Source organism: Amphibalanus amphitrite, unplaced genomic scaffold, assembly GCF_019059575.1.
Source record: "Amphibalanus amphitrite isolate SeventyFive unplaced genomic scaffold, NRLGWU_Aamphi_draft 000054F_arrow, whole genome shotgun sequence".
Classification (NCBI taxonomy): Eukaryota; Metazoa; Arthropoda; class Thecostraca; order Balanomorpha; family Balanidae; genus Amphibalanus; species Amphibalanus amphitrite.
This window is the reverse complement of record NW_024881550.1, coordinates 190,719-210,981: the sequence shown is the minus strand read 5'-3', so window position 1 is coordinate 210,981 and position 20,263 is coordinate 190,719. Positions and strand designations below refer to the sequence as shown.

At 45.8% G+C, this 20,263-nt stretch overlaps 1 protein-coding gene across 1 annotated transcript; it reads left to right on the top strand.

The window, feature by feature from the left end:
- The first annotated feature begins 1,485 nt into the window (after window positions 1–1,485).
- Window positions 1,486–19,087, top strand: LOC122378032. Its single transcript, XM_043358738.1, has 4 exons — window positions 1,486–1,525; window positions 18,098–18,522; window positions 18,715–18,766; window positions 19,003–19,087. Exons 2-4 carry the CDS (start codon window positions 18,121–18,123, stop codon window positions 19,068–19,070), a joined length of 522 nt encoding a protein of 173 aa, XP_043214673.1. The 5' UTR covers window positions 1,486–1,525; window positions 18,098–18,120; the 3' UTR covers window positions 19,071–19,087.
- Window positions 19,088–20,263: the final 1,176 nt, after the last annotated feature.

Sequence of the window (20,263 nt, the reverse complement as noted above, 5' to 3'; positions counted from 1 at the left end):
TCATAAAATCAAAACCGCTTAACATTTTTCTGTTATTTCTTCGCATGAAGATGTGCAATGGAACAAGGAATCATGCAGACTATTCACTTAAATGTTTTGGGAAACCTTTTAGCTCGTTTGATTCATTACGGTGTGCTTCATTAGGTAGCGAGCCCGTCTCAAATAGCCCCACCGACTTTCAGTATGTCTGTTTTCACGCCACCAGGGCTATATACAAAAACTTTCTTTCAAAATTTTACTGTTGTTGTCTTTAGAATAGTCCCTGATGATCATTCTGCAAATTGGAAAGTTTAGGGTCACATCATATTATGACAGCCTTAGCATATAGTGATGCAATTTTATAACCTACCGAAATGAAGCATCCTACGAAAAAGGAAAAGATTGAATATATTCCACGATAGATCGTACCAGGCCCGTCACCCTCATCTCTCAGATTTTAATGAAAATCGGTCCTAAGGGTAATCATAGGCCCCAAAGACGCCTGGCAAAATATCAGACTTCTCAGATCAAAACTTTTTGAGTTATATTGCATTACATTTTTTTAACTTCGGTATGTAACGGTGAGTTTGATGGCCTATAATTCAAGAACGGGTTAAGCAACCAACAAAAAGTAAACAACACTAAGCTTGCGATGAATCAAAAATTAATATTACTATTTAAAAATTCCAAAGAAAAAATTTTATTGTTGAGCAAAAACCTTAATCTTTTTTCATTTGCCTCTAATGACTTTTGGGACCAAAATTTTTCACATTTTTATTTTTTCAAAATAATCTTCATGTCATTGCAAATCGACATGCAAAAAATTAGAAAGGTGTTCTTTCTATAAGTTCCTCATTTTCCCGCAAACAAAATGAGATTCGGAGGGGTTGATACGACCCCAGCACGCTGTTTCGCTTCTAATAGAGCTAGAGCCTCGCGGAAAAAACGAGCGTGTGTGCCGTTACAAGTCGCAGCGATTGATACCCGATTTTAAGGTCTCAGGTTAACCGGTAGCGTCTGAGGTCAGGTCACGTGACTGAAGTTACGGGTTCGGTTTTTAGTAAATAACCCGTATTTGCCTCTGAGGGCCCCGCACTGCCTTCTGAATGATCGATGCCTGTCTCTGAGGACCCATACCGGTCTTTGAGGGCCGTGTACACGGGGCGCCGCATTGGATGCGTGTAGAACTAGTCGATAGGTAGGTACAGCAGAAATACGGGAGGGCAGATTTCTGCCTCACTCGGACCTCCCCCCCACCCCCACCCCCACCCGCGGGGCGTGAGATCCCGCTAATCTGCGCTGCTAGTGACGGCATAATAGCGGCATCACAATTTGTTTCTCAGGTTCATGGCTACCGGTAGTTTCTACCACGTCATGGGCGACGCGCACGGGCCCAGCAAGGCGACCGTGTGTCGCGCTGTGCGCAGGGTCACTGCAGCACTCGTGGCTCGCCTCGGCAGTGTTTTACACTTCCCCAGAAGTGTGGAGGCCTGCCAAGAACAGCAGAACGCCTTTTTTGATGTCGCTGGCCTGCCATCGGTCATTGGTAAGCATGTTTCATAAATATCGACAGTTCCGAGCAAGAACATCCTAAGTGTCAAATTTTTCGAAATTGAGATGTTCATACCATTCGACTCAGCTCGTCGAGCTGAGTGGAATGGGATAAAAATCTCAACTTCGAAAAATTTGACACTAAAGGATGTTCTTGCTCGCAACTGTCTATACAACCAGTCATGCATTGTATGTATTGTATGTATTACCTTCATGGACAATCCACGCGGGGCGTGGCGATTACAGTCACAGGCATTCGTGTGGACCATCGCGCTGTGCGATCGCTCGTACCAATATTTTTTTTTTTTTACAACTAGGTACGCGTATGCCTAGCAAGCCTAGAAATGTAGGTACTGCCTTTCAGTGACGAATTTAATTTCGTCTTTCGTTTGCTTTCTTTTATGCTGCATCGATGTCAGCCATATAAGCGTCAAGGTGCCAGCGGCCGAGGAGGACCATTATATAAATAGGCACCAGAAAGCAGGGTACCCAGGAAACATGCCGACGTCGGCCGACGTCGGGGTGACGTCGGCAACTCGGCATCAGCATGCCGACGTCGGCCCGACGTCGGTCCAACCTCTGCACGACGTCGGCTGGATGTCGTATATGCCCGCATGTTCCGACGTCCAGCCGAGGTCCAGCCGACGTCGGGCCGACGTCGGACCGAGATCAATTGCTGAGGTCCAGCCGACGTCGGGCCGACATCGGCCGCTGTTTTGACCGTTAAAATCATATAAAATACATGTTTCATGTTTCATAAAGAGCTTCTGTATTCAAAATATCCTCAGGAAACTCAAATCTTCCTCCACGCCGCAACCCCCTGCTCCGGACTGGACGGGAAACTTTATCCCATTTGGGATTGCCCGTAAGCCGAGCTCGCCCGTAGCCGGGTGCGGTGAGTGCTTGGGGGCTGCTCGGCCTATCCTTTGGTCAGGCTCAGCCCCGGCAACTCACCAGGGCCGGGCCCAGTTCATATAGAAAGGCCAGTCGGCAAGTGTCACTTTGCCAAAGTGCCACTTATCAAAGGGACACTTTGGGAAACGTTGGTACAGGTGTATAAGAGTGGCTATATGAACCCATTGTGGGGTCGCCCTTTCCAATAAGTGTCACGTAACAGCAATGGGACCAGGGACTCTATATGAACTGGACCCAGGGTGCTCGCCAAGAAGACCAATGTCTCCATCCTATGATCCTTCCGGCTCTGATATGGTCTTGTCAGACCGAAAGGGCATAACCCAACAAAACAAGCCTGATTCGTTAGCTGGCTGCGTGGTGTAGTGGTTAGCGCACTAACCTCGCGTTCGAATGGCATGGGGTTCGAATCCCTTCGCCGGATGATGCTTTTGGCGTGTTGTCCCAGTAAACATGCCGACGTCGGCGACTGGGGGGCTCGAATCCCGCCGCCGGTTGATTTTTTGGCGCGTTGTCCCAATAAACATGCCGACGTCGGCCCCGTCGGTCCAACCACAAACGATCTCGTCAACCTCGGCAAACGATCTCGGCCCAACGTCGGCTCGACGTCGGCTGGACTTCGGCTGGACGTCGGAACATGCGGGCATATCCGACGTCCAGCCGATGTCGGGACGAGGTTGAACCGACGTTGGGCCGACGTCGGGCCGAGCCTCGGCCCGACGTCGTCATGTTTACTGGGTACATTGAAGTGTAGGACGAACTTTGGGAGGAATTTCTAGTATAACTACTAGATATCCTACTATATGTAGTCGGGACTAGCAGATTTGTTGTTGAAACTAGAATATGGTATCGGGCACGTAATGCAGCAATGGCGCATCAGTGACATTTGTTTTTGACAACGTTGTTATTGATGTTATTTATGATATTTTGCTTGATAGGTATCAATATCAGGTATCAGTAAGAACTAAGAGTAGCAGTATGCGTTGACGGTTCCACTTCAGGCGTTGTGTGGGCATATTTTGAGTCATTTTGGAAGTAAATTTTTTGACATGCCTTATTGTGCTGTGCCTGGATGCAACAATGGCACTGGTAAGCGGAATTCAAACCCTCCTGGCACCACCTACCACTGCCTTCCTCGTGATTCCGCTATAGCTGACAAGTGGTGGCAAGTCGTGCGACGTGACGAGATACTGAGTGTGGTGAAAGATCCCAGGATATGCTCCCATCATTTCCCTGATGAGGCCTTCAAGCTGGTTGCTGCCAGCCCTGGATCTGAAGCTCCACAGCGCAGAGTCCTCCTTCCTTCAGCTACGCCTTGTCTGCATGTTCCTGCATCCCATCCATCAACGTGGGTTTGTTTTCCTGTCATTTCCTTTAATTACCTAAATATTTCAGCCATTTTTGTACTAATTCAAACCAAAACTAATTTAATTGCATTTTTGTCAATGTCAACATAGGTTAACCTATTTTCATACTGTTATTGCCTTTATTCTACATAGGTACGCTTCCATCAATTACCTACATTGCATACATGGAAATACTTTTTTCATATATTTCATCTATACGTAGCTCAGGCATGCCTGCCATTTTCCTCTTGCCCATTTCTCTGGTATGATTATAATATTCCTCAGTCAAAGAACATTGTTATTTTTGTTTCTTCTGAAATATTGTGCATATCATTACTTTGGTAGGAAGGTACCTAGGTACTACCCAGGGCTTGCCCGGGACCCTGTTTCACGGGTCAGCAGCGTGCTGCCAGTGCTTTTCGAGAGGTGACGCCATATGGTCACATGACACTAAGGACCATATTGTGAGCTCCATGAGCTCCTTCATAGCTGAGTTTGGAACAGAGCTGCTATCGTGTTGAATACAGCAACTCTGTTCCAATCGCAGCTATGAAGGAGCTCACTGATGACATGAACCGTCCTTAGTGTCACATGACCATATGACGTCAGCTCACGAAAAGCGCTAGCAGCACCTGTGAAACAGGTCCCAGGGTATATTGAGTGAACCTACTACCTACTATTCCAATTGGGGCATTCCACGATAGATCGTACCAGGCCCGTCACCCTCATCTCTCAGATTTTAATGAAAATCGGTCCTAGGGGTAATCATAGGCCCCAAAGACGCCTGGCAAAATATCAGACTTCTCAGATCAAAACTTTTTGAGTTATATTGCATTACATTTTTTTAACTTCGGTATGTAACGACTGAGTTTGATGGCCTATAACTCAAGAACGGGTTAAGCAACCAACAAAAAGTAAACAACACTAAGCTTGCGATGAATCAAAAATTAATATTACTATCTAAAAATTCCAAAGAAAAAATGTCATTGTTGAGCAAAAACCTTAATCTTTTTTCATTTGCCTCTAATGACTTTTGGGACCAAAATTTTTCACATTTTTATTTTTTCAAAATAATCATGTCATTGCAAATCGACATGCAAAAAATTAGAAAGGTGTTCTTTCTATAAGTTCCTCATTTTCCCGCAAACAAAATGGGTTTCGGAGGGGTTGATACGACCCCAGCACGCCGTTTCGCTTCTGATAGAGCTAGAGCCTCGCGGAAAAAACGGGCGTGTGTGCCGTTACAAGTCGCAGCGATTGGCACCCGATTTTAAGGTCTCGGGCTAACCGGTAGCGTCTGAGGTCAGGTCACGTGACTGAAGTTACGGGTTCGGTTTTTAGTAAATAACTTCGCAAAAAATGGCCGCAGAGCCGCGATTTTGGCATCATTGTGTTCGCCTAGCTCAGGTGCATCGAATGGTATACTTTTTGCTAGGGTGAGGTCAACTTAAGTAGTTGACCTTGGGTCAAGGTCAGGTCAGAGCCCCTCAGGTCACGAGGCTGCGCAAAGGGTATCATATGGCATATCATTCGATTCGGAAGGTCTTCCCGAGTCCATTGGTGGCTTTCCTGACTCTCTAGCTCCATTTGATCGGGAGTTATTGACGAAAAACTCGTACGACCCTAGTGACGTCATAAATGACGTCACGCAAGGTTAACAATGCAAAAGTAAAGCATTGGACTTTGCAAGGAGTGCATGAAATCACGATACCATGTACGTGGGATAGTTTTAGATCATTCTCGGCGCCAAAATAACAGTTTTTATATTTCCCCATTGATTTATAACAGTGATGTCACGTGACCGACCTGACCTCATGTAACCTTGAAAAATTCCCAGATATACAAGTTGTGAGACCTCTGGAGGACACCATGTATGCGTCCTGTAGCTTTCATCTCGGAAAGCTATGGTCATTGGCGTCCAAAACAATGTCAGAACCAAACAGCCTTTTTCACCCTCGCGCTTATAGGAAAGAGGGTTGAATGGACCCTCTTTTCACTTTTTTCAGATGACTCAGACTTGAATTGAAATCTCAGTAACCCGTGATGTCACTAGGCAGCTTTACCACGCCATTTGTAAGCTCCCCTCCCGAAATCACTATTCGAAACCGTTATCGTGACGTAAAATAAATACATTTATAGAAAGAACACCTTCCTAATTTTTTGCATACTTCTTAACAATGAGCCAAATATTTTTTCAAAGAAATAAAAATTCAAAAAAATTTGGTCCCAAAGTCCAAAAAATACAAATGAAAGAAAACTCGATATGTCATATATCAAAAACAGCGTATTTTTCGAAATTTCAAAAATACATATTAATCTCTGTTTCATTGCAAGTTCAATGTTATATAACATTTGGCATTTGAATAATCCGTCTTAGAGTTACAGCCCGCCAAACTTAGCGCTGCAAAGCAAGATCCAAAAAATGTTATACACCATAACTCAAAAAATACTTATCTGATAAGCCTGAATTTGTTACAGGTGGATTCAGAGCCCCTGATTACCCCTGAGACCAATTCTCGTCAAATTCCGAGAGATGAGGGTGTCAAATTGGAAAAAAGTGGTACGATCTATCGTGGAATGCCCCATAAGGGAAATGTAACTGTCTTTGCAAAAGCAACTTTTGCCAGAATGATCAAAATTTAAATTCCAATCACATGGCATTTAAAAAATTATCTCTAGCGTGACCGATTTTCTTCAATTTCTTCGTAAATAAAACTGTCTCAAATAGCCCCACCCTATGGGGCTATTTGAGACTGGGTTTAACTAAAAAAATATCCTTAACCATTATTACTAGCTGAACCAAAATGCACCTGTATGTAAGAGTTTACGGAGAACTACATTTTTGCAATTTACATGCTATAAGAAATATGAACCGTCTTAAAGGGAGAGGCCAAAAACTGTAAAATCCATTTCAAATAGCCCCACTTTACGGTACTTATCCATGGATCAGGTCAAATGAGGTCAACTGAGGTCAAATGACGTTTTTGCCAATAACTTGGCACATAATGACGCTAGAGCAAAAATGGTACCATGGTGTTCCTGGTGATCAGCCGAATCGAATGATATGCGATATGATGCAGTTTGGTTAACTTGAACTTAAGTTATTAATTTAAGTTTACTTAAAATTATAGAAAAACTTTAAGTACACTTAAGCAAGCTAAAAAGTATATCATTCGACGCGCCTTGACGTGCTGAGTTCACTGGTGCTTTTCTTGTTGTTCTATCTTAATTAGATCAAAAGTTATAAGCGAAAAACTTTTGAACTGTTTCTAGCGAAATTTTTACATTTATACCCCCCAAAACCCCCCCCTAAATATTGACCTAGAGCAACCGAATTAGCACAGGGGCGAGAACTCTAGGGGGCCCACCTACCTACCAAATTTGGTGTTTCTAGGTGCCATAGGAGCCAATCGCGAGGGGGGGGGTCGCATCGACCCCCCCCCCCTGCCAGGCCGTGTTATGAAAAATGCCCTGCCAGGGCGAGGGTTAAGGTTCTAGGTCATTGGTTGACGTTCCAGGCTAGGTCAATGACCCAAAAGTTGGGTAAATCGGACTTGCTAGAATTTCTTTAAGTGAAGCTGTAAGTGAAGTTTTTCGAGGCGCTGATCACGAATTTCATGTTAGTTTTGATCACAGATGATGTCTTCATGCATTTTAGCCAGGTCAGGTCAGGTCAACCAGTAGGCGTCCTACCGCCTATCCAGTAGTGTCAACCACCACTGAAAGCCTCGTAACATGTTACGAAGGCACCAAAACTACTTCGTAAATGTTCAAATGGTTATTGAATTCGAAATCAGCTTCAAACTAGCCAAGAAACACGTGCAGTGTGCAGTGCAGTGCAAAGGGTGCAGTGGCGCCTCCACCAGCAGTGGCGGCCCCGGTAGCGGTTGCGCTTTAGAAATTTTCGCTTCCGCAACTCGCAACTCCGCAACTTTTTTGGGCTCAGTAGTTGATCCGTAACTCCGCTACCAAGAGGGTAGTCCGCAAGTTGCGGAGTTGCGGACTTAAGTTGCGCAATGCCCAGCTCTGGTTTCTGAGATATTATATGATGATATTATGAGAAATGTTATGAGATATTATGTATATCATGTTTAACATTGATTGGCGAATAAAAAGCTCAGCTTTCGACATGATTAACACATTAAAGCTGATAATAGTACATTACAAGCAAATTAAATAACAGTGTTGAGTGTAAACTACTGCGTAGGTTTCGGACATCTTTGGACAAATTGCTGGCTTGGACACTTTTGAACTGACAGTCGACGTAAGTATTGGAAATTGGACGGACATTAGACATACATTTTTTGAAACTGACAGTAAAAAATCTTAGGTCAAATCTGAAATCGCGCGAAAAAGGAAGCGCTCCATGGCTTTCTGTTTTTTTTTATCCTAGTACTAAGGCTTTCAGATGTCTGTGTGCACACATCAGTATACACACAGACACACACAGACATACAAATACATATCATTGACCTTGACCTTACTTGACCTGAAATGACATCAGCCAGCAAAAACCTAGTCGGATAGTGTGACAAAGAGGTTCTAGCTGGCATGGCACCGCAATACGGCAGCGTCATCGGTATATGATGAGTAGCGCACTTGATATCCAACGGTGACCCCAAACAGCAACATTTTATTACGTTTGACCTGACCTTGAAGGTCAATGACTGACATGAGAAGGTAAAGCTGGGTATCATTGGATTCGTCTCTTCCCAAAGAATCTTTTTGGTCTTTACCGCAAAGCTCTATCTCCAGCAGGGACGAAATGGCGCGGGGGTGGCAACCACCCCTCCGCCCCGCATGTGCGTTCTAGGATGGGAAAATGGCATGTGCGGGCGAGGGTTAAAGAGGATCACCTTAACAGCAGTATGTAATACCAAAAGTTGAAGTCGGTGGCAAAGCGATTTTTGTCTGACTCAATAACCTAGAGTGCACTCTGCCCTAGCTATGGGATCAATTTTTTTTTAAGAGATTGATCGCTGGAGATATAAGAAAATCAATAATTTCTCATTTCGGATTCAAGATTACTATCGCATGTCCTAATATACACCCAGATGCATAGCCTACCAATCGCAGGTCCGTCGCAGTCGTTGGCATTTTCTCCGGGGGCGGAGCTGTGGTGCCGCACGGAATCGGGGCCACGACCATCAGGTGGGACCGCGGCACTGGGCGCCTCTGAAACAAACACAGCGAGAGAACATAATGAGATCTGAAAAAGTACGATTCTGGCTTACGCTCCAGTCATCATAGCTATGTTAACCCTCGCCCGTATTGGTGTTTTGCCAGCCGCGAACGTATGGGGGGGGTCCCTTGGACCCCTCCTTGCCGTTTGGCCGCTTCCATTTAGGTTACACTTCCATCAGTTTCACTAATAGCCGTTTTTAGCTGATGACACTCAGCCATGATTTTACACGGATTGATTCAGTTTCTAGATGTGCTAAGGTAGGCCTTCATCTCCTGATGTCTGGTCTCAGAGCGGATTGAGGCATATTTGCATGGCGGGCCATGCTTCCGTATCTGTTAAGGATAGTGAATGAGGTTGTGGAATTTAGGCGTCATCTGAAAGATGGGAAACACTATGGAACGCTGTCAACTAAGCACTGACCTCCCTTTGTAATGCCTTAACGCCTTCTTCAGATAAGTCATCCGCCATCAGGACCATCACCAGCCGGATCAAAGATGACAAAACCCAAGATTCTTACAGATAAAGTTGGGACGCCAGTCACGTGATCCTTTTTCTGCTTTTCCCAACCCTACTCACGATTTTCATAAGCCTTGATTTATTCCTTGCACAGAGGTGTTTGTAGTTATTTTATACACAAAAACTAATTCAATGATATTTGAAATTAACAAACATATTTCACTCGCAGTTTCAAACAAAAATTGAATTTATTCGCGTTTCATTAATTTAATCAGCTGGCAACCATCCCCCTCGTCCTCGATGTAGTCGCACTTGGCGCACTCAGATAGTGCTAAACATGTTTCGTGAGGCTCCAAAACCATGCAATTCATCTCCTTCAAAAGAAGTGTTTTGTAACATTTTCGATGTTTTTTGGGCCTAATTGCTAGATCCATTCATCCTATATTGCGTGAGGATAGTCATCACTCGGGGACCAGTCGTTGAAAGCAAGGAACAACGACGAGAAGAAGGTCTTGTAAAAAGTCGCAGCGAATGCATTGAGCATTAAATGACAACATTTTTACCCCCCCCCCCCCACCGCCTCAGGCGATCACGTGCCGTCACCCACCTGGTCAAAACCATGGCACTTAATAGTCGGGTACTCGCTTTTTCCTAGTATATGATAGGATTATACTATATAATCTAGAAAAACAACTAGAATCGGGAGCTTACAACAATATACCGAAAATTATCCCAGGATATGGCTGCGCTCAAGCGCGGCGCAGCTGGCGCTCGTGTTTCAATACATTGCGATTCATACATTATAGAGTTCAGTGGATTCATATTTATGCAAGGCGACCTGTGGTTTCACGCGGTTCCATGGTGTTCTCTCTTCATTTAACCCTCGCCGGACCTATTGGTTTTCTACATACGCGCCAGCCGAGGGGGGGGGGCGGGTACGACCCCCCCTCGCCGTTTCGCCCCTGGTGGAGCTAGCGCGTCGCGGAAAAAACGAGCGTGTGCACCGTTACGAGACGCAGAGATTGGTACCCGATTTTAAGATCCTAGGTCACCCGGTGACCTCTGAGGTCAGGTCAAGTGCCCCAGGGTACGGTTCAGTTTTTGGTGAATAACTTCGCAAAAAACGGTCGCAGAGCCGCGATTTTGGCAGCATCGTGTTTGCCTCGCTCAGGCGCGTCGAATGATATACTTTTTGTTCGGGTCAGGTCAACTTAGGGTGTTGACCTCAGGTCAAGGTCAGGTCAGCACCCCCAGGTCACGAAGCTGGTCGAAAGAGGTCATGTCGCATATCATTCGATTCGGCAGGTCTTCCTGAGTCCATTGGTGGCTTTCTCGACTCGCTAGCTCAATTTGATCGGGAGTTATTGACGAAAAACTAATATGACCTTGATGACGTCATAAATGACGTCACGGAAGGTCAACATTGCAAAAGTGACGCATCTAACCTTGCAAGGAGTGCATCAAATCACGATTCTGTGTGCTTGAGATAGTTGGAGATCGTTCCCGGCGCCAGAATAGCAGTTTTCATTTTTCCCCATTGACTTATGGGGAGCTTCATGCCTGGTTCGGAGCGAACTCATTAAAAATGAACAGTAGCAAAACCGATTTCATTATTGTTGGTACAAAGCATAACGTAACAAAAACCCATGATTTTAAGTTCGAAGCGGAAAACTCTTTGATTCAGCCCTCAAAAACCATCAAAATTCTTGGCGTCACTGCGGATGCGATCCTGTCATGGGAGGAGCACATCACGCTTGTCGTCCAAAAGTGCAACAAAATTCTCTTTTCACTGCACAGATTCAGACACTATTTTACACCTGAAGTTCTCAAAATCATCGTTCAAGCCTATGTCTTCCCGCATATCATTTATTGTCTTTGTGTGGGGTGGGGCGGCCAAGGGACAGATGCAAAAAATTCAGAAGCTAATCAATTTTTCGGCCAGAGTTGTAACAGGGGTTAAAAAACACGAGCACATCACATCGTCTCTAAATTCCCTTGATTGGCCGAGGATCGCGGCCCTGGTGGCGCGCCGGGACGTCACCAAGGTGTGCAGGCTGCTGCGGACGGACGGCGCACCCTCCAATGTGCGAGAGCTCCTGGTGCCCCGGAGCGTGGTGTCGACCCGGGAGACGCGCGGCTCCGATGGCGGCGACCTGCATGTGCAGCGCTGCAGACTGTCATCGAGCCAGAGTCTTCTCATACCGCGGGGCGGTAACCTGGAATGGACTTCCACAGTCTGTCCGTGGCATGCCCACCCTCCGCGCCTTCAAGGCGGCGGTCAGAAAATGTGACAACACTTAGTGCTCCACTCATTTTACTCACTCGCTCATAGGCCTCATCTTCTTTTATCTGGTGTTTTAACGTGTTTATAGTGTTTGCCTACTGCTTAATTTGCTTTACTTTTAAAATGTAATGGCCTGGTGTTTTAGGTATGTGTTTTAATCCTGTGTTTTAGTAATGTATCATCTGACGTGAGATCAGAATAGCCACTGCGTGGATGGTCTCTACAATAAACTCATACTCATACTCATACTCATACTCATACTTATAATGGTGAGGTCACGAAAATGACCTGACCTCATATGACCTTTAGGAAAAATCCGAGATATACAAGTTGTGAGACTCATAATGGATAATAGATCCTGCAAGTTTCATTTCCCTGTGACATCTCCTCTGGCAGTGAGGGCGTTGCGAAGTTGCGACATCTGAAGACCGTGCAGAGGTTCACTTATGACGTCATAGGTCAGTGACCTGACCTGACCCAAAAATGCGGTTGGTGTCAAAAGATGCGGCTTGGATCAAAGGTCAGGTATGCCAAGTGTCAGCTCTCTATCGCCAGCGTGTTCGGAGCTATCGCGAAAAAACCCTATGGGGGGGGGCGGCACCCGCCCCCCCCTCGGCCGGTGAGGGTTAAAGACTTGCAAATTATACTGGCTAATTATTTAATAACTATCGTATGCTTTAAAAAATCTGTCTTTATTATGCATGGAATTATGTGAACAAATGCCTTTCTGGGCAGTTGTGTGCATATTTGCAAATTGTTGAACTTGAATTTGGTTGGTGGGCTGCAGCCGCGCTCTCTCATTCTTTCACTGCTACTTACACGTAATGCCTGAAACAGACTCTTTCCGCAGTCAGGAAATCGCATGCGAGAGCCTATTCAAATACATGGAAGCACGCTCGCATCAATCGCACGCACCTCCCGCAAGCGATTGGTGCGAGAAGAATTATAATGTGTTTGAATAGGCTCTCGCATGCGATTTCCTGAACGCGGAAAGAGTCTGTTTCAGCCTTAACCCTATTCCGGGCGGGGAATTTACCCCCCGCCCCCCCTTCAGGTTTTTCTTGTGCCATCGCCAACCGCCGCAAGACTGAAAGCTCATGCTCGGTGACTTTCTAAACATTCATTGCGCACATTTTGACAAAAAAGAAGTTGCCGGGTCAGGTCAGGTCACCAGAGGCGGTTTGGTGACCCCACCTCAGAAAAGTTTGCAATCACGCCAGAGCTAGAGCTTTTGACGGATCAATTTTAGAAAGGGTACCAGTATGTGCAATTTGTTTATCTCAGAATTTTTATATCTGTGACCTGAGGTCAGGCCAGACTCGTGATCTTTACATTGCAAGCCTATGGGAAAATATTGAAACGCCTCCTGCTTGGTGTAAACGAGTCAAAACCACCTAATTCTTTCAGTATTAAGGAAGATTATCTCGTCGGTGATGAGCCTGGTGCCGCTACTTGACAGGGGCACCGGGAAAGGTCATCTGACGTCATGTGACGTCATAAATCGTTTTTCTGTCAATAAATCACGACATGATGGTGCTAAAGACTTGTAAGTGGTACCAAACTGCTCGCCTGGTCAAGGCGCGTCGTTTGGTATGCAGCATGACCATACCCCACAACGATAGGCGTTATCACAATTCACAAGTGTATTCGCGGCAATTGGGGTGACGTAAGAAAAGAAGAAAACATCTGGCCCCAAGAACTTTTAATTATCAGTCAGCAAGCAAATTTTCCCTGATGTGTAGAGAATCTACGATTAATTATTACAGAAAATTGCATTTAAAATTTTCATATTGTGTTTTCCATCGTTTGAACAACATATTCTTTTACTAAGCTAGAAACACTGATTATAAATAGTTCCAGCACCATCGTCAAGAACAATAAGGAAGGCTTGAAGTGAATACAATAATCTAAACGGTTTTGTAAGGTGTAAAGATCACTTCTAAAATTGCCTGTAGAAATACTGAAGGCAAAAGTTCACCTTTTTCACAAGACGGATGTCTATAAACCTATTCAACGTGTGACAACTCAGCCGATATTTCGTCGCCTACAGCCCAGCTTTCCCTAGTGACCGCTAGAAACGCTATTATCGATGTCCACCCGTACCGCCTAACGACCTCATTAAAGGAAGACTGCCACCTTCAAAAAGTTTTCTCAGATCGGCCTATGATTTATTCCCTGGACAAAACAAAATTTTAGAATTCACCTGACAAAGTATCATCACGTGAATCGCGAAAAAAATTGTCAATTATCATACAATTATCAATCGGTTAATGTCTAGCGACAATGTTTACACATCACTAGAATTCAAGGTCATAAGATTATTACATTTTATTTGAAAAAGTAAGGTATTTTATGATTTTTTACTAATATATGATTTCATAAGAAATTGGCCATGCTTAATTTATTTTGCATTTAAGTTCGTAAAACATTTAAAAATCATGGCTCATTTGGAATGGGTCTGGCCCATGTTAAACCCCATTTCCCACACTTTTTTGGAAAAAATGAACTACTGAATATATAAGTTGAACTTTTATTTTGACACTCCAAAATTCTTCTCTGATCTCGAAACAATCAAAGTTTTGACATATATTTACCAAAAGATAAGAAAATTCATGTTTCAAAGTTATCGATAAACAGTAGAGATGTCGGTTTTCTTGGACTAAAAAAATGGCATCAAACTGAACTTTGGTCTCCGATTTCTCGCAAACGGGTTCGAATTTCGGAAAACCGACTTCAGTCTGGGACATAGGTGGCTCAGTTCTAGTGAAAACCGTTTTGTGGAAAAAAGGTGGCAGTCTACCTTTAATGAATGACCTGACCTTAACCCCGGGTCAAATTTCAAATTGACCTGTGAAGGTCATCGCATACTTTTCGCATCGTCTCGACGAGAGCAACACAAAATGTACTAATTTTATGTCTCTATGTGTCTTAGTTTAAAAGTTATATAGGTAACTAATTCCCAAACATTTTATCGTTGATGACCTCTGGTGACCTCAATATTGACCTGACCTGAAAATGTTTTTTTTTGTAAAAGTTGTAGATCTTTAAACGACCTATCAAACGCCGTTTGCCGTTTGTCGCTGCGATGCGTAGTTTTTTGAGATCTGAAGGGGGGGGGCGAATAGGCCCCCCGCCCAGAATCGAACCTTTCAGAGCCCGCCCGGAATAGGGTTAACAGTGTGTTTAAAAAGAAATTTCAAGGTTCTTTATCAAATGTGAGACATGAAGACACCTTTGAACTTAACTGTGAGCATGTTTTGCACATAATTGTATTGCAAAGATTGCTTACACCAGCTTTATCTATTTGCAATGGTAGCTTTCATACGACATTTGTGTATTGTCTTTCCAATGTTGGTATTTTGTATATATTTTTATAGCTCTGACAGGCTGACGAAGGAAGACTGAAGTCTTCTGAAAGCTATCATTACTAAAAAATAAAGCTGGTGTTTTGATTAGCGTCCCAAAATTTTATTTGGGCTTGGGTGTCGTAGGGAGATACTCCCCACTGCAGAGAGGGCTGACAGTGGAAAATCGCCAGTAAAAAAAGCACAAAAAAAAGTTGAAACAGGGATCATCAGTTTTTTTTGAGAATGTTGGAGAATGTGGGAGCTGCATAAGAAGATGATTCAATGTAATATGGATAATGGAGGTAGGTAGCCAGCCAGCAAATGAACGTGCAAGTGCTCTTTATTGGTAAAATTAGGAGTGAAAACAACAAGGCTATAGAACTCCAGAACTCCCAACCGTCATCTTTTTAGTGCAACAAAGAGAAGCGTTCAGAACGTGTCAATCGTTGAACAGCGGCGGACGCAGGGGGGCGACACGGCTATTCGCGCAATGTATTCATTTTTGCGCCTCGCGGGGCCTCGCGATGACGCGGCTGGAGGCAACTACTCAGCGCGCTAGGATACTTCTGGCGGTGTCGGGCGCTGTACGGTGTGCGATGAAAGGGTTATGGGCGGGCAGACAGAGATGAGGCATTTAATTTGAATTGACATCAGCAATCGGGTGGGGTTCTAATCGAGCTTGGGATGGGGAAAGCCGAAAATGTCACGGTCGGCTCAGAACTCCGACGGGGCCGGGCTCCGTGCGGTGTGTAGTATATTTAGGCGGGCAGACAGAGAATGAGCTATCGGATTTGAATTGACATTACCATCGGCTGTCTGGTGGGATTTGAAGACGTTTTTAGTAAAGCAGCTCGGGTTGGGGCAGCCCACTGGCGGATCCAGGGGAAGGCATTTGGGGCTAATGTCTTCCGTTCCCCCACAACAGGGGCACCGCCCGAAATCGCTTTTCGGGAATAAAACGAAAACTTCACAACTTTTCTAAGGGAATGCTGGTTAATCAAACTGCCAGTTACCAATTACCAAAAGCCAATTATGCTTGCCTATGTTCAGGCATTATCTCTGAAGTCTGATCGTTATCGCCCAGTACAGCATGTGTTGGCTGTCAACAACCATCGACGATGGGATCCCCTCTCATCATCTCTTAAACCATCGGTTGTCAATTCACCCACCCCGTTTCCCTAAAAATAGACTGTCAGATTCGGCCTGGGTCCTAACGACCCCTCTTGAGATTCGCCCGAGACCGGATCGGGTCGCCGTTATTGCACCCGTCTTAGCGTCCTTAGGTGCATAGACAGCTTCGACCACGGACGTCGGTCAGGGTGATCGTTCTACGAATGTACGCACCATCCAGGCCTAGGAGACATCGAGGTTTATAAGAATGCAGACTGTAGATCAACCAACATATCAATGGTGGTATGCAACCGCATTAAAACCTCTCCCCGGCACCTGCAACGTTCCAACACCCCTCCGTTATGCATTCGCCCGATGTGTCCACCGAGCCGGCTTGCCTCCGATGACGTCATCGGCCGGCCGGCGGCGTTCAAGGTCAAACGGCTGGTGTCCTTACCTGGAGTTCTATAGCCTTGGGCGGACGGTTCTAAGCTCTGGTGCTCATGAAATGGACTTTGGTCGAAAGGAACATTCAGGCTTGTATGGGGATGTTCGTGATGGTTCAGTGCACGACTGTAGCGATGATATGCTTCATCTTATTCTTTACTTCGACAGATTGTTCTTTACTTCTTTACTTCGAAGCAAATATCGAATCCTCTTGGAAACAAGACTAGAAAATACTATTTATTATTTATACTACTGTGGAAAATACAGTATAGGTGCTGTCTATTACCATCGCCAACGTGCGTTGTCGCTCCAGCAAGCATCACGTCTTCTTGGGGTCTCTCTTTTACGCAGTGGACCTGACAAAATATGGATGGGAAACTGATCTCTCGCCAATGCTGAACGAGCTGAGCATCTTGGAAACAGTTGGTTTCACATACCAAAAACAAAACGCTACGCGAACCGTTAAATGCGTTTTGGCGATGATTGTCGGTGACAACAAGGGAAGCCACCAGATCGGGGGTTATTTCACATCATTCTTCAACACAAGCCGAATGTACAGGTCGTGCCACGCCACGACTCCAGACATCCCGAAGTTTGAAGAATCGCAGTTTGAATTGCGCACCAGAGCTCAATATTATATGACAGCGAAATACGCCATTTGGAGTTGGAGAACTTCGATGAGAAAATCCAGCAAATGTTTGGCATAAGGCAACGATGTGTCTTCAATCACCTCGATTCCTTCCATTGTATAGACGGGTTGCCATTCGACGCAACTCGCGACCTCTACGAAAAAGGTGTCGTGACGCGTACGATTGAGCAAGTTCTTGAAACACGTATAAAAGAAGTGGCGTCGTTAGAGGGTCTGAACGGTGGAATACAGCACTTTCGTATCACAGAGAACAGATACCAACAAGTCGCAGCCCCTACGAAGGCTTCCGGGAGGAAAGCTGTCTGCATTTGGTCTGCATCCGAAACCTGCAGCGAAACATGGACGTTGTTGCGGTTGCTACCATTGATACTGCTGGACACGTGTCCAGGTGCACTTCAAGTGTCTCTTGCTGCTAATCAGAAGCACGCCGTTTTGACCGTGTATCGAATCAATGCTGAGTGCTGCTTCGAAGTTGTGTAGTTGTTTACTTTCTTGTTCCTACAGTTGCTTGCCTTTCTTATAGAAATGGACCTCGACTCAGTCGATGCACTTTTGTCGTTTCTGGAAGACGCATCAGGTTAGATATAATAATCGTATCCATGGAATCTTATTTACAATTAAAGTGTTTTATATCTTTGCTTGATTTTGTGAAGAGTTCAAAATACGTCGCTAATTACATTAATACATGTGCTCAGTGTATGTGTTGCCTGTGTTATATGTATCTGGTCATTTCTATGAAATGTGTCTTCGCAAGACGCGTATTCAGTGATGACGCCCCAGGTGCGGCCGTCCCTGCCGTGGCTGCCCCTGACACGGTCGCCCTTGCCACAGCCGCCCCTGCTGCTATACCGTCCATGCCCATCCACGGCTTGGCCGCCCTGGAGGGCCTGGGCACCCCAGCCGCGCCCACCATGGACGGCCTCTGGGGCGTGCGGGGCGTGGACGTCCCAGTCGCGCTCACCAGTCTTGGTGAGCTGAGCGCACTGGACCTGGACGAGGTGATGGGCGCCCCTGTCGCGGCCACCCCTACTGCGGCCGCCATGCAAGACCCCATGGAAGACTCTGCCGCCGTCCCTGCGGCCGCCCGCGCCGCGGTGCACCAGGGCGGCCCCGCCGGCGTCGTGCGACCGGACCGCCAGCCGCCCTCCGGCGAGGCCCCGTGCCAGCGACGCCACTACCGGTGCACGGTGCCTCCGTGCACCGGGGAGACCGCGCTGGGAGACCTGCCGCGACACTTCCGGGACGTGTACCCACACGTGAGTAGAAACACAGTGTATCATACTAGGGCCACTATTTGTTCGATAGAAACTGCAAGCTGCATTATGTGTAGTGTCCTATCTGGCTTATCTTGATTTGATTCTTTCAAAAAATTCTGGTGTGCAATTACCTTTCAGTTTGCCCCACCGGCAGTTTGTCGTTCGGTTAAATTTTCGTTTTCTTTTTTACAGCTGGACGCTCTTGCGGAGTCTCGGCGGCTCCGTCTTCAGCAAAACCAGGAAGGTAATTAATTATCTTAAGAGAAGCAGATTGCTGACTTTATGAGTAGAAATCACAGCGAAGCAGTGTACAGTAACGAAGCAGTGTACCATTTTCCGCAATACGACCGTTAATCACCTGCATAGAAAACTTTAAAGCCTTTCTGGTATTGAACAATATGATGTGCGTAGTGATCTTTATGCGGAAAAGACACTTGGTCAATTAATATGCAAGTTTTTAACACTGTCCTTTTTTCAAAGGTCGTGATCGTGCACCGACGCCACGGCCGTCGTGTGCCTGCTCCTGCCACCGCGCTCAGCGCCGCTAAACCGCCGGCAGTTGGTGTGTTTTAAGCTTTGAAAACGTGTTTTTAAGTGACAAATACAGAAAGGTCAAACATACTAATAAACTGGGATACTTGGACGGCATTTTTCAATAGCATTGCGGCCGATTCACGTGGCAACCAGCGGTTCACAGTGCGACTGCTCAGGGGGAGATGCTGGCCGATAGGAATAACTTCTTGTACTTACATTTCGTCCTTACCATCATCCGCGACTTCGAGCAGGTAAATGCTGCCTTCCAGGGCACAGATGTGGAACCAAGCAGTCTTCATGAAACGCTGAGAATGCTACACTGCGGTCTCCGGAATCGGGTTCTCCCTGCTTCACAGAGGGAAAATAAAGCACCCTTTCATGAGCGGAACATGCTTCCGCTCAGTGAGATTGATTTTGGTGCAAAATTCGAGTTAGAGGCCGTGAAGTGCACCATTATCAAATCACCGGAGCTGCAAGCCGTGAAGGAGAGGTGCGTAGGGTTCATGGTAGAGGCAATCAGGCAAGTAGAGTCAGGGGGATGTCGTCCCGGTTCTCCCCATGTATTATTCGCCAATCAGCTTAACACTACCAGTGACGTCACTGGTGGATCACCAATCGGGGCCGGCCTGCCGGCCCCGATGCGGAGGTGCCGCAGAGAGCCGGAATAGGGATAGAAGCCGGTATGGGATTGGGATGGAAACTCAGCGAGATTAAAGGGACAAATAAGTGTTAGCAAGCAAATACAAATAAGCAAATACAAATAAGTGTTCATTCAATGTAGCCACCGTCTGCGCCGACGACGGCCTCGACGCTGGGGGGGGGGGGGAGCGCCTGCAGGTCTTGACAATGTTGGACATTTCCAGGTCCTCTCATAAAGTCATGATGCGAGTCTTCAGAGACCCCAGGTTGGGATGAGAGGCGACCTGGAGCCTTTTCCGCAAAGCGCTTCATAGTTAAAGGGACCATCCCACCTTAACATTAGTTTTGAGTTGAGATAGCCAAGTTTGCGGCCAGGCTCAGAAACCACCATTTATCCTGGTCGCAACCCACGCAGCTTTATGGTGTTCAATAAATTTCTTCCCTTTACTTGCAGGGTGGGACCAGCTTAGTCCCTATCTCTTAACCATTAGCGGTTTTTTGATGACGTCAGCAGTCATTTCAACGCCCGCCATTCCTTGAACCCGAGTTTTGCTGACCTTGAGCTCCC